A 10,460-nucleotide genomic window follows, 5' to 3' on the forward strand; every position below is an offset into this window, starting at 1 on the left:
GCAACTTGGCGAGACCTCATCTCTACAATAAGTCAAAAATTAGCCGGGCGTGGTAGCGTGCGCCTGTAGTTCCAGCTACTTGGAAGGCTGAGGCAGAAGGATTGCCGGAGCCCAGCAGGTCAAGGCTGTTGTGGCCGGGAGCAGCCACTGCACTCCAGTCTGGGTGACAGAGACTCCAACTCAAAAAAAAACAAAACAAAAACCAAACAAAATCAAAAACTTAACCAGGCATGAGGGTGCACATCTATAGTCCCATCTACTCGAAAGACTGAGGCAGAAGTATCGGCTGAGTCCAGGAGGTCGAGACTGTGGTGAACCATGATTGTCCAACTTTACTCCAGCCTGAGTGACAGGGTGAGATTCTGATTAGAAAAAAAAAGTAAATTAAAACGTTTACTTTAGGGAAAAGACACCTAAAACACAATCTCTCAATGGCAGGTGTAGTTGTTTTGTGAATTTTTTGACTCTGCCATGGAAAAGAATTTGAGTGCATCGTAGAGAGAATTTTAAAGTACATTTTTTTTTTTTTTTTGAGTTAGAGTCTCACTCTGCCACCCAGACTAGAGTGCAGTGGCCGCTCCCGGCCACCACAGCCTCAACCTGCTGGGCTCCGGCAATCCTTCTGCCTCAGCCTTCCGAGTAGCTGGAACTACAGGCGCGTGCTACCACATCCGGCTAATTTTTGATTTATTGTAGAGATGAGGTCTCGCCAAGTTGCCCAGGGGGGTCTCAAACCTGCGGGTTCAGGCAATTCACCCACCTCAGCCTTCCAAAGTGCTGGGATAACAGGCTGAGCCACCGAACCTGGCTTAAAGTACCATTTATTAATTAGAAAAAAATAAAAAGACACATTCAAGAGCAAATACAGATGTTCTTAAGGAAAAGGACACACCCCTTTCTGTTAGCAGAGTGCTTTATATATTTCCAAAATGATGGTTAAGCAACCTATTTCTTTCTTTTTTTTTGAATCAGAGTCGCCCTCTGTCGCCCAGGCTGGAGTGAATGGCACACTTAAAGTCACCACAACCTCAACCTGCTAAGGCTCAGGTGAGCCTTCCGCCTCAGCCTTCCAAGTAGCTGGAATTACATACGTGTGCCACCATGCCCAGCTAATTTTTCTTGATTTATTGTAGAGATGAGGTCTCACCAAGTTGCCCAGGCTTGTCTTGAACCCTTGGGCTCTGGCAATACTTTCACTTCGCCCTCTCAAAGTGCCGGGATTATAGGCATGAGCCACCACGCCTGGTCTACAACCTATTTCTTTTTTTTTTTGAGTTGGAGTCTCACTCTGTCGCCCAGACTGGAGTGCAGTGGCCGCTCCCGGCCACCGCAGCCTCGACCTGCTGGGCTCCAGCGATCCTTCCGCCTCAGCCATCTGAGTAGCTGGAACTACAGGCGCGCGCTACCACACCCGGCTAATTTTTTTATTTATTGTAGAGATGAGGTCTCGCCAAGTTACCCAGGCAGGTCTGGAACCCGCAGGCTCAGGCAATCCACTCACCTCAGCCTCCCAAAGTGCTGGGATTACAGGCTGAGCCACCGAGCCCGGCTACAACCTATTTCTAAATATAACCTTTGATTACAAGTTACAACTTTTAACATTTTACTTCTATTTTGCCTGTGTCTCAAAGAACTTTTGAGTGCCCAGATGCCTGACCATTTGATTTCCTAATTATCTAAGCTTGCCTATAAGAAACTCACTATCTATATCTAAGCTATGCTAGCTGTCCTGCTCACCCTGACTTCTAACTTACTGCAAGTAAAGCTCACAATTAATTACATTGCAAGGCAGAAATAATAACTGCTCACTGAGTGACAGAACCGAAATACCTACAGCGTGGTGAGAAAGAAGAATTCAAGTCTGTCCTTGGGGGAAAGTGGACTTGGATAAGCAGGGACCGATTTACAGAAGAGGAGACAATTGAGCTGCTTGTTAGAGACCAGTTACACAAGAATTGACCAGCAGAATTTTCAGGCAGAAGAAAAAACAAGGTCAAGAAAGGTAAAGTCCAGGGCACTTCCATGAAAGCCCAAAGGAATTCTAGGGATACTGACTGATCTTGAATAACATTTCTGCTGCATGGAGTTTTTCGCTGACCTAGCCCAGTGCTGAGGAAGCACATAGTTTCATAGCCTCTACCTTTTCCAGTCCTGGAAGTGAACTCAGATCTTCGCTGGCACAAAAACAAGAACTTTCTTTTTCACAGAGGACCTTATATGTACAAGTTGACATATATTCAAATGAATTACATGTTGAGTCCTACACGTGTCTGAAAGTGCTCATTTGTTAATGTCCACTTTTTTAAGTGGGCACAATTTTTGTAATAGTGTTCGAGATTTCTTCGCTTTTTAGAAAACCAGGAGCTTCAAAACATCTCAGCAGCCAGGTGCGGTGGCTCATGCCTATAATCCCAGTACTTTGAGAGGCCAAGACTAGAGAATTGCCTGAACCCAGGAGTTCAACACCTGCCTGGGCAATTTAGTAAGACCTCATCTCTATAATAAAAATTTAAGATGGGTTCAGTGGCTCAGCCTGTAATCCCATGCCTTTGGGAGGCTAAGGTGAGTGGATTGCCTGAGCCCGCGGGTTCGAGACCCGCCTGGGCAGGCAAGACCTCATCTCTACAATAAAATTAAAAAATTAGCCAGGTGTGGTAGCGCACGCCTGTAATTCTGGCTACTTAGAAGGCTGAGGCAGAAGGATCGCCAGAGCCCAGCAGGTTGAGGCTGCGGTGGCTGGGAGCGGCCACTGCACTCCAGTCTGGGTGACAGAGTGAGACTCCAACTCAAAAAAAAAAAAATTACAAAAGTAGCTGGGTGTGATGGTGCATGCCTGTAGTTCTGGTTACTTGGAAGGCTGAGGCAGAAGGATCGCCTGAGCCCAGCAGGCCAGGGCTGCAGTAAGTCATGATCATGACCCTGCACTCCAGCCTGGGCAACAGAGTGAGACGCCAACTAAAAAAAAATAAAATAAAATTATTTCAGGATCTCACTCTACCTCTGAGAGACTCTGTCCCCAGCCATTCTGGACCCTAGTCACTGCCCTCAACTCCTTGAACACTCCTTGGGCTCTCACACCTCAATGCCTTTGCCCTGTGTCCTCCAAGATCCAACTCCCAATGCATACACTGTAAGGTGCCCCCAGAAAGTGAACAAAATACCACTTTACCTGAAGCTGTTATAAATTAGTTCTCAGGCTGGGCGTAGTGGCTCAAACCTGTAATCCCAGCACTTTGGGAGGCTGAGGCAAGAGGACTGCCTGAGGTCAAGGGTTCAAGACCAGCTGGGTAACTTGGCGAGCCCTCGTCTCTACAACAAATCAAAAAATTAGCCGGGCGTGATAGCGCATGCCTGCAGTTCCAGCTACTTGGAAGGCTGAGGCAGAAGGCTCGCCTGAACCGAACACGTCCAGGCTGCGGTGGCCGTGAGCGTACCACTGCACTCCAGCCTGGGCGACCGAGTGAGACTCCAACTCAAAAATAATAAGAATTAAAAATATGGGGAAAAGGGGGAAAATAAAAGTACATAAGACATTAAGAAGTGGATGCAGAAGCGCATTTCTCAGCTGTTCCCCAAGTTCACCCCGTCTACACCTCCCTGCCTGGGCCGGCAGAGTCGCAGCGCATGCGCGCAGGCAGCCCTGAACCGTGAGATGCGAGCGTGGCCGCCAGGGGGCGCCACTAAATCGCGGTTGCTCTTCCTGGCTCCCAGAGGCCTGGATTAGGACGCAGGGACTGGCCGTAAGCGCCGTGCGCATGCGCTCTCCGTGCTCATTCAGCCAAGATGGCGCCGGTGGAGCACGTTGTGGCTGATGCTGGAGCTTTCCTGAAGGATGCGCCTCTGCAGGTACAGGGAACTCCTGCCGGGAGGAGCCGGGTCTGGGCTGGCGGCCCCTGCGGGAGTGCGTGGAATCGGGCGGAGCGTTGCGTGGTGCGGGCAGATGTGAGCTGCGTCGGTCTCTCCGCAGGACATCGGGAAGAACATCTACACTGTCAAGGAGGTGGTCGGTGAGATTCGGGACAAGGCCACGCGCAGGCGACTCGCAGTCCTGCCCTATGAGCTGCGGTTCAAGGAGCCCTTCCCGGAATACGTGCGGCTGGGTGAGCGCCTCTGCCTTAGCGTTGGCGAGGTAGCTGGGGCCCGGGGTGCATTCGGGAGCTGCTCGGATGCGAGTCAGAACTGGTTCGTCGCAGCAGTTGATTTACAGACACAGTCTTTCTAGAAGATCGTGGTGGAAGAGAGGCGTCCTGGGTTTGGAGTCAGCCAGACCTTGCCAGTTCCTAGCTATTTGCACTCGGGTATTACCCAAACCTAGGGCCTGGGTTTAGTCACTTCATCCGCAAAATTGGAATAATAATAGTACCTGCCTCCGAGGCTGCTGTGAGCACTAAATGGGGAACATGGCAGTCAGCATCGTGTCCAGCGCTTTGTAAGCAAATTTGTTTGAATTTAAAATAGAACAATCCAGATCGCTTGCTATTCCCGTCCATTTATTTTCAGTAGATTAGGGTGATGACTGTTCTGGATATGGAGGTCAACTTTAACTCAAAAAAGGGGTGCTTTTAGACCTTGTTTTCAACCGGAAAGAAAACTAAAGTTACCTTTTGATTTAGGAGTCAGCGTTGTTTTTGTTCGGGATCAGGGTGATAATCCCCAGAAAACGCCCTCAGTGGTTGGAAATGTTGTAGAGGTTGGAGGCTGATAGTGGAGGTGTTACTACCTATTCTGTTAGTTTGTGATTTCTAGGGCTTTCTCCACCAATTTACCAGCTGTGTGATCTTTGCCAAGTTACTTAATCTTTCTGAGGAAATACTAATAGTGCTTCCCAGGATTTGAATGAAATGAGTTAATGAAGCTTTTTTTTTTTTTTGAGTCGGAGTCTTACTTCGTACAACCCAGGCTGGAGTGCAGTGGCAAACTGCTCACGGCCACCACAGCCTCCATCTCCTGGGCTCAGGTGATCCTTCTGCCTCAGCCTTCTTAGTAGCTGAGACCACAGGTGTGCACTATCTAATTTTTTTTTAATGTTTTAATTAAAAAAGAAAATGTTTGTAAAGATGAAGTCTTGATATATTGCCCAGGCTGATCTTGAGCTCCTGAGCTCAAGCAGCCCTCCCATCTTGGCCTCCTAAAGTTCTGGGCCTATAGGCATGAGTCACTGTGTCCAGTCTAGATTGCAGTTTATACTAAGAATCAAAACATTTTATTTATTTATTTTTTTTTTTCAAACCAGAGTCTCACTCTGTCACCCAGGCTGGAGTGCAGAAGCACACTCACGGCTACTGTAGCTTCAACCTGCTGGGCTCAGGCAATCCTTCCTCCTTAGCCATCCAAGTAGCTGAAACCACAGGCATTGTCACCACACCTGGCTAATGTCATTTAACTTTCAGTACCTTTCTATTAACTATTCTGCTTCATCCTTTGCATTGATAAGGCTATTGTAGTAACCTAATTGGCATGAATCTTGGTGGTGGAAAATACAGATTTCTCAATTCAGAGAAGACAAAGGTCAGGAAATGGATGAAAGTGTTGAAGGTTTTTCATAGGATATTGCTCCTTTTTACATTCTTTTGATACTTGCATTGGGATTATCCAAGGTCACATGACTTTGATCCTGTAACTGAAGTCTCTTGTTTACAGTGACGGAGTTTTCAAAGAAAACAGGAGACTATCCCAGTCTCTCTGCTACAGATATCCAAGTGCTTGCCCTCACCTACCAGCTGGAAGCAGAATTTGTTGGGGTGTCTCACCTAAAACAAGAGCCAGAAAAGGTAAATCAAGAGGGTTTGATTTTTAAGTTTTGTTATGGGAACTACTGGGTATTTAATATAAGGGATATAATTTAAGAGAATTTAATATAATAATAAATAAATGTTTAAAAATTAGTTTGAGGAGATAAGGGGGAAAAAGTAGAGGGAATAAGGGACCCAGTGTCCCCATCATCCCACCTCCATAGTTACTGCATGGCTAGTCTGTTCTCACCTCTACTGACCCACAGCCCCAAGTATTTTGGACTCAGACATCATATATTATTTCACTGGTAGGTATGTCTTGGTAAGGAGTCTCAAAGATCAAGACTTTAAAAAAAAAAAACTCATTTGGACACAGTGGTTCATGCATGTAATCCTAGCACTTTGGGAGGCTGAGGCGAGAGGATTGCCTGAGCTCAGGGGTTTGAGAACAGCCCAGGCAACCTGGTGAGACCCTGTCTCTACAATAAATCAAGAAAAAAAAATTAGCCAAGCCTGGAGGTGCGTGCCTGTAGTTCCATCGACTTGGAAGACTGAGGTGGAAGGATCGCCTGAGCTCAGCAGGTCGAGGCTGTGGTGGCTGTGAGCGTGCCACTGCACACTAGCCTAAGTGACAGAGTGAGACTCTGACTCAAAAAGAAAAACCCTCAAAGCCATCATTTATATTTTATTTATATTTTATTATACAAAATAGTAATGCCTAGTATTATCAAATATCCAATTAGTATTCACATTTTCTAATTATTTTGTAAACTTGTTAAGAGTTTTTATTTCTTTGGGTCAGAATATAAATAAGGTTTATACATTGCAGTTGGTAATGTGTATCAGTCCCCTTTTATTTTTTTGAGATGGGGTCTTACACAGGCTTGTATTGGAACTCCAGGGCTCAAGTGATCCAATCAGTCTCTTGATCTGTAGCTTCTTGGGAAGGGTTTTTGAAATTTAGCAAATGCAAAAAGAGTAAAAAAATCTATATAGTTTTTGTTAATATTTTTTCTGGAAGTAAAAAAGAAGGAACACTAAGTGCTTGCAGTTTTTTTCCCAACTCTTGCTACCTTCAAAACTGTGGGAAACTTTGTGCTTTTAGGGTTTTATCCAACTTGGCTAGGTTAAAGAGACAGGTGGATTTCTGCCTGGGTTCCATTGTCTGTTTCCAGACCAGAGGATTTTGGAAACCTGGTAATTCATTTCCAATAGTGTTGACAAAGAATAGCTTACTCTCCTGTGCCTAAAGCCATCAGAACTATGGTAGACTCACATTTCTGTATTAGCTGGTACTGTCCTCATTTGTTTTCAATCCAGGCTAATTAGAGTCCTTCAATCCTAAAAGGCTAAAATTCATTTTTTTACTTGTTACCAGAATGGTTAAAGGAATAATTAAATTCTGAGATGATGAACTGTTTGAACATAAGGTACATGGTAGCAGGGGTTTTTTGTTATTGAGTTGGAGTTTTGCTCTGTTGCACAGGCTGGAGTGCCACCGCAGCCTCGACCTGCTAGACTCAGGTGAACCTTTCACCTCAGCCTTGCAAGTAGCTGGATTCATAGACACATGCCACCATGCCCAGCTAATGTTTTGATTTATTGTAGAGATGAGGTCTTGCCAAGTTGCCCAGACTAATCTAGAACCCGTGGGCTCAGGGAATCCTCTCACCTAGACCTCCCAAAGTGCTGGAATTATAGGCGTGTGCCAGCTGCCTGGCTGATAGCAGGATTTTCATTTGGTACACATCAACCCATGATTTCTAAAAATTGCCCTTTTTATTTTTTTTCCTGCAGCCTTTCTGGCAAGAATTAGTTTGTATAAAAAGCTTTCAGCTGGGCTCGGTGGCTCAGCCTGTAATCCCAGCACTTTGGGAGGCCGAGGTGAGTGGATTGCCTGAGCCCGCGGGTTCGAGACCCTCCTGGGCAACTTGGTGAGACCTCATCTCTACAATAAATCAAAAAATCAGCCGGGCGTGGTAGCGCATGCCTGTAATTCCGGCTACTCGGAAGGCTGAGGTGGAAGGATCGCCGGAGCCCAGCAGGTCGAGGCTGCGGTGACCGGGAGCAGCCACTGCACTCCAGCCTGGGCGACAGAGTGAGACTCCAACTCAATAAAAAAAAAGCTTTCAGTGTTTGCTTTGACCTAGCAATTTTACTCTTAGGCGTTTATCCTAAGGATATAACCTAAAATACTTTCAAGTTCTACAGATAATAATGTTCATTACAGTTGTATATATAATGGGGGAAAAAAAAGGCCTGAAGTAGTTATTTAGTGGTATCAGAATGACAATATTGTCATTTGCTTTTTTTTTGAGTTGGAGTCTCACTTTGTCGCCCAGACTGGAGTGCAGTGGCCGCTCCTGGCCACTGCAGCCTCGACCTACTGGGCTCCGGCGATCATTTCGCCTCAGCCTTCCAAGTAGCTGGAGTTACAGGTGCGCGCTACCACGCCCGGCTGACTTTTTGATTTATTGTAGAGATGAGGTCTCGTTGCCCAGGCGGGTCTCAAACCCGCAGGATCAGGCAATCCACTCACCTCAGCCTCCCAAAGGCGCGGGATTACAGGCTGAGCCACCGAGCCCGGCTCATTTGCTTTATATATAGACTTTTTTCTATATTTTTTTAAACATTGGATTTCATTAACTTTAAGAATCAAGGGAAATACTTTGTTTTTTATAATTATCCTACTGTGTTGTATTTTCATACTATATTTCCTTGCTCAAAACTGTCCCCGTTTTCTTAAAGGTTAAAGTGAGTTCGTCGATTCAGCACCCAGAAACACCTCTGCACATTTCTGGTTTCCATCTGCCCTCCAAGGTAATTTCTTAGACAAGCCAGGCTCTTCATGCTCTTTTGTGATACATGTCACATCTCTCCAAGTTGTTTGTTTACTGTGAACCAAACTCACCTGGACCAGTATCATAGTTTGTCCAGCCCTGTCTTATCTGACTTGTAATTTTCAGGCTTTTATATTATTATTTCTTTCTATCTTAGCCTAAACTCCCACAAGAAACAGGAAAAAAACATCCAGCCAGTGAACCTGAGAATGAACCTGAGAACCTAGAATTCAGTTCCTTCATATTCTGGAGAAACCCTCTGCCTAATATTGACCGTGAGCTCCAGGAGCTGCTGGTAAGGCCTGACTGTGATCTGATGACAGCACAGCTGCTTCTCCCCACTGGTGGACTGGGAGTTTGTGAAATTCTGTTGATGTTACAGATTGATGCCGGTGAGGAGGAGGAAGAGGGAGATAATGGGTTTGAAGAAAGAAGAGACGAAGACAGTGAGGATGACGGAGGTGGGTGGATAACCCCCAGCAACATCAAACGAATCCAGCAGGAGCTGGAGCAGGGCGACATCCCAAGAGACGTGCGTGTTGGCTGTGTGACCACGGACTTTGCCATGCAGGTGGGTTGGGGTGGCCATGGGCTGGCCCTGGGTTTGCGTCATGCCCATCATCAGCAGTGGCCCTATGTAGTTGAGGGATGTACATGAAACTGCCTTTCTTCCTTTTTTTTTTTTTTGAGTCGGAGTCTCACTCTGTCACCCAGACTGGAGTGCAGAGGCACGCTCACAGCCACCACAACCTCAATCTGCTGGACTCAGGCGATCCTTCCACCTCAGCCTTCCAGATAGTTGGAATTACAAGCATACACCACCACACCCAGCTAATTTTTCTTGATTTATTGTAGAGATGAGGTCTCATCAAGTTGCCCAGGCTAGTCTTGAACCCCTAGGCTCAGGCACTCCTCTCGCCACCGCTCCCCAAAATGCTAGGGTTACAGGCGTGTGTCACCATGCAAAGCACAGAGCTGCTTTTGCACGATGCTGCTTTTCCTGGTTGTAGAAACTACCATGCTCTTTGGGGATTTTTTGCTTTGCTTAGTGATTAGACAAAATTTGTATAGTGTAGTAAATATTTAATGTTTACTATTTGTGATCTGTTGAAGGTTTTCTTTCCATGTATATAATGCTCTGTGTTCAGTCAGGTACTTAGAGAAGGTTGAGAGGGTTCCAGCCCAGAAAGGAGTATGTTTGCTCATGACAAAATAACTGTTGAGAGATCTCGCTGATGATGAGCTGTGGTAAAATGACAAGTACAGGCTCCAGGACTTGGGGTTACAGAGACACCTGGGTCTTTTGCTTGTTGACATGTCTCAAGAGGCATCCCATGCTGCCTTTTTTAGCAGAAACCAAGGATTATGGGCTACCCAGGGTTTATGAAGCTCCCTTAACTGTGACTACAAAATTAGTGTTCCAGGAATTAGTGTTCATTTCTTCGGTTGTAGAATGTTCTGCTGCAGATGGGGCTGCACGTGCTGGCAGTGAATGGCATGTTGATCCACGAGGCCCGGAGCTACATCCTGCGCTGCCACGGCTGTTTCAAGTACGGAGCTGGTGATCTGGCCTGGTGCTCCTTACACAGGTGGAGGGAGGGTGGGTAGAGGTGAAACAAGATTGGTCGCCAATTGACAGTTGGCTGAAGCTGCTATGGATACCTGGACGTTAGTTGTGTTCTTCTGTGTATTATATACTTGAGAAATTTTCTTTTTGTGTGTGTGTATGTGTGTCGGAGTCTCACTCTGTCACCTAGGCTGGAGTGCAGTGGCATGCTCATGGCCACCGCAGCCTCGACCTGCTGGGCTCCGGCAATCCTTCCGCCTCCGCCTTCCAAGTAGCTGGAACTACAGGCACACACTACCACGCCCGGCTAATTTTTGACTT

General features: G+C 46.3%; 1 protein-coding gene across 2 annotated transcripts in view; it reads left to right on the top strand.

The window, feature by feature from the left end:
• The first annotated feature begins 3,731 nt into the window (after positions 1-3,731).
• The window catches only part of NOB1 (NIN1/PSMD8 binding protein 1 homolog), an 11,821-nt gene continuing 5,092 nt past the window's right edge, over positions 3,732-10,460 (top strand). For both annotated transcript variants that reach the window (XM_008070026.1, XM_008070027.1), the window contains exons 1-7: positions 3,732-3,846; positions 3,968-4,100; positions 5,641-5,771; positions 8,481-8,552; positions 8,730-8,867; positions 8,955-9,143; positions 10,025-10,122. In XM_008070026.1, coding sequence (XP_008068217.1) covers positions 3,784-3,846; positions 3,968-4,100; positions 5,641-5,771; positions 8,481-8,552; positions 8,730-8,867; positions 8,955-9,143; positions 10,025-10,122 — 824 coding nt within the window. In that variant the 5' untranslated portion in view covers positions 3,732-3,783. The remainder of the gene's footprint in view (positions 3,847-3,967; positions 4,101-5,640; positions 5,772-8,480; positions 8,553-8,729; positions 8,868-8,954; positions 9,144-10,024; positions 10,123-10,460) is intronic.

This window comes from Carlito syrichta, unplaced genomic scaffold, assembly GCF_000164805.1.
Source record: "Carlito syrichta isolate Samal-C Ts95f unplaced genomic scaffold, Tarsius_syrichta-2.0.1 Scaffold312739, whole genome shotgun sequence".
NCBI classification, from domain to species: Eukaryota; Metazoa; Chordata; class Mammalia; order Primates; family Tarsiidae; genus Carlito; species Carlito syrichta.